Source organism: Olea europaea, unplaced genomic scaffold (assembly GCF_002742605.1).
Source record: "Olea europaea var. sylvestris unplaced genomic scaffold, O_europaea_v1 scaffold37834, whole genome shotgun sequence".
Lineage (NCBI taxonomy): Eukaryota > Viridiplantae > Streptophyta > Magnoliopsida > Lamiales > Oleaceae > Olea > Olea europaea.
In genome coordinates this window covers 1-1,114 of record NW_019257221.1, presented here as the reverse complement: position 1 = coordinate 1,114, position 1,114 = coordinate 1, and the positions used below count along the sequence as shown (strand labels likewise).

Below are 1,114 nucleotides of genomic sequence, written 5' to 3'. Positions count from 1 at the left end.
ATTATAATTCTGAGTCATCTCACTCTCTCAACCATTTTGCCAATCTCAGAAACCTAGAAACACTGAAGATTCTTTTTGACTCGCCAGCAAATTCTACATTCATTAACATTGCTTTGCCATCAAGTCTCAAAAAGATAACTTTGGAGCGTGGTAGAATTGATTGGGAATACATGAGGGTTTTTGGTTCCTTACCTAATCTAGAAGTGCTAAAATTGCGTGAGCATGCCTTCCAAGGCAGAGAGTGGATACTAAATGAAGGGGAATTTCTCAAACTAAAATTCCTGCTAATTTGGGAGACAGATTTGGAGCACTGGAGAGCCAACGATACCCATTTTCCATGTCTGGAGCACCTAATCCTCAGGAATTGCTCGAATTTGGTAGAGATCCCATCTGATATTGGAGAAATACCAACACTTGAAACTATTGAGATAGATTACTCCAGTCCTTCCGCTGTGGATTCGGCAAAGAAAATACTCGACGATCAACAAAGCCTGGGAAACAGTGGCCTTCAAGTTTTCTTCCATCCAACAAAAGCAAAAGTCTATCCACTAAAGTTTGGGGTAATTAAATTACTCAGCCTATATTTGTATTTTACTTTTCTTAACTTTTAGAACATCAGGCCATATATTAATTAACTTCCAACAGATTCGGCAGGATGAATCAGGTCGCTATTATCAACCCAAAACCAAAATTGATCGATTAAAGGTAAATCAATACCTTGACCAATAACTATATGTTAATTCCTTAGCTTTTAGATACATGAAGTAAAATTGTCATAAAAAAATTAGGATCCATTCTGAAGTACAATAGCCTCATTTTAGTTAATAGTTGAAAACTATCATTGTCGTCTCGTTCACAAGTCTCAATTAAGCTACTACTCACCAAGGATTGTGTATTGTCAGGCTAATGCGAAGTCTGGAAGCGATGGTGGTAGCAGCTCCAATTCTTAGGAATTTTTTCTCATGGATTCCCTGAATTCTGAAACGCATGAACACTTGGAGGTATCTCGGTATTCAACTCTATCTTCTTCTAACACCATAAGTGGCTTTTTGATTTTTGTCACTTGTACAATTGTAGTTTGTTTGTTATTATTGAGATTGTATTTTACTTTTAA

General features: G+C 36.7%; 1 protein-coding gene across 1 annotated transcript; it reads left to right on the top strand.

The window, feature by feature from the left end:
- Positions 1–6: 6 nt before the first annotated feature.
- On the top strand, positions 7–1,108 carry LOC111386920 (putative late blight resistance protein homolog R1B-13). The gene is made up of 3 exons (XM_023011421.1): positions 7–560; positions 646–705; positions 903–1,108. The coding sequence occupies exons 1-3, from the start codon at positions 171–173 to the stop codon at positions 948–950; spliced, it is 498 nt and encodes a 165-aa protein (XP_022867189.1). The 5' UTR covers positions 7–170; the 3' UTR covers positions 951–1,108.
- The last annotated feature ends 6 nt before the right edge of the window (positions 1,109–1,114 follow it).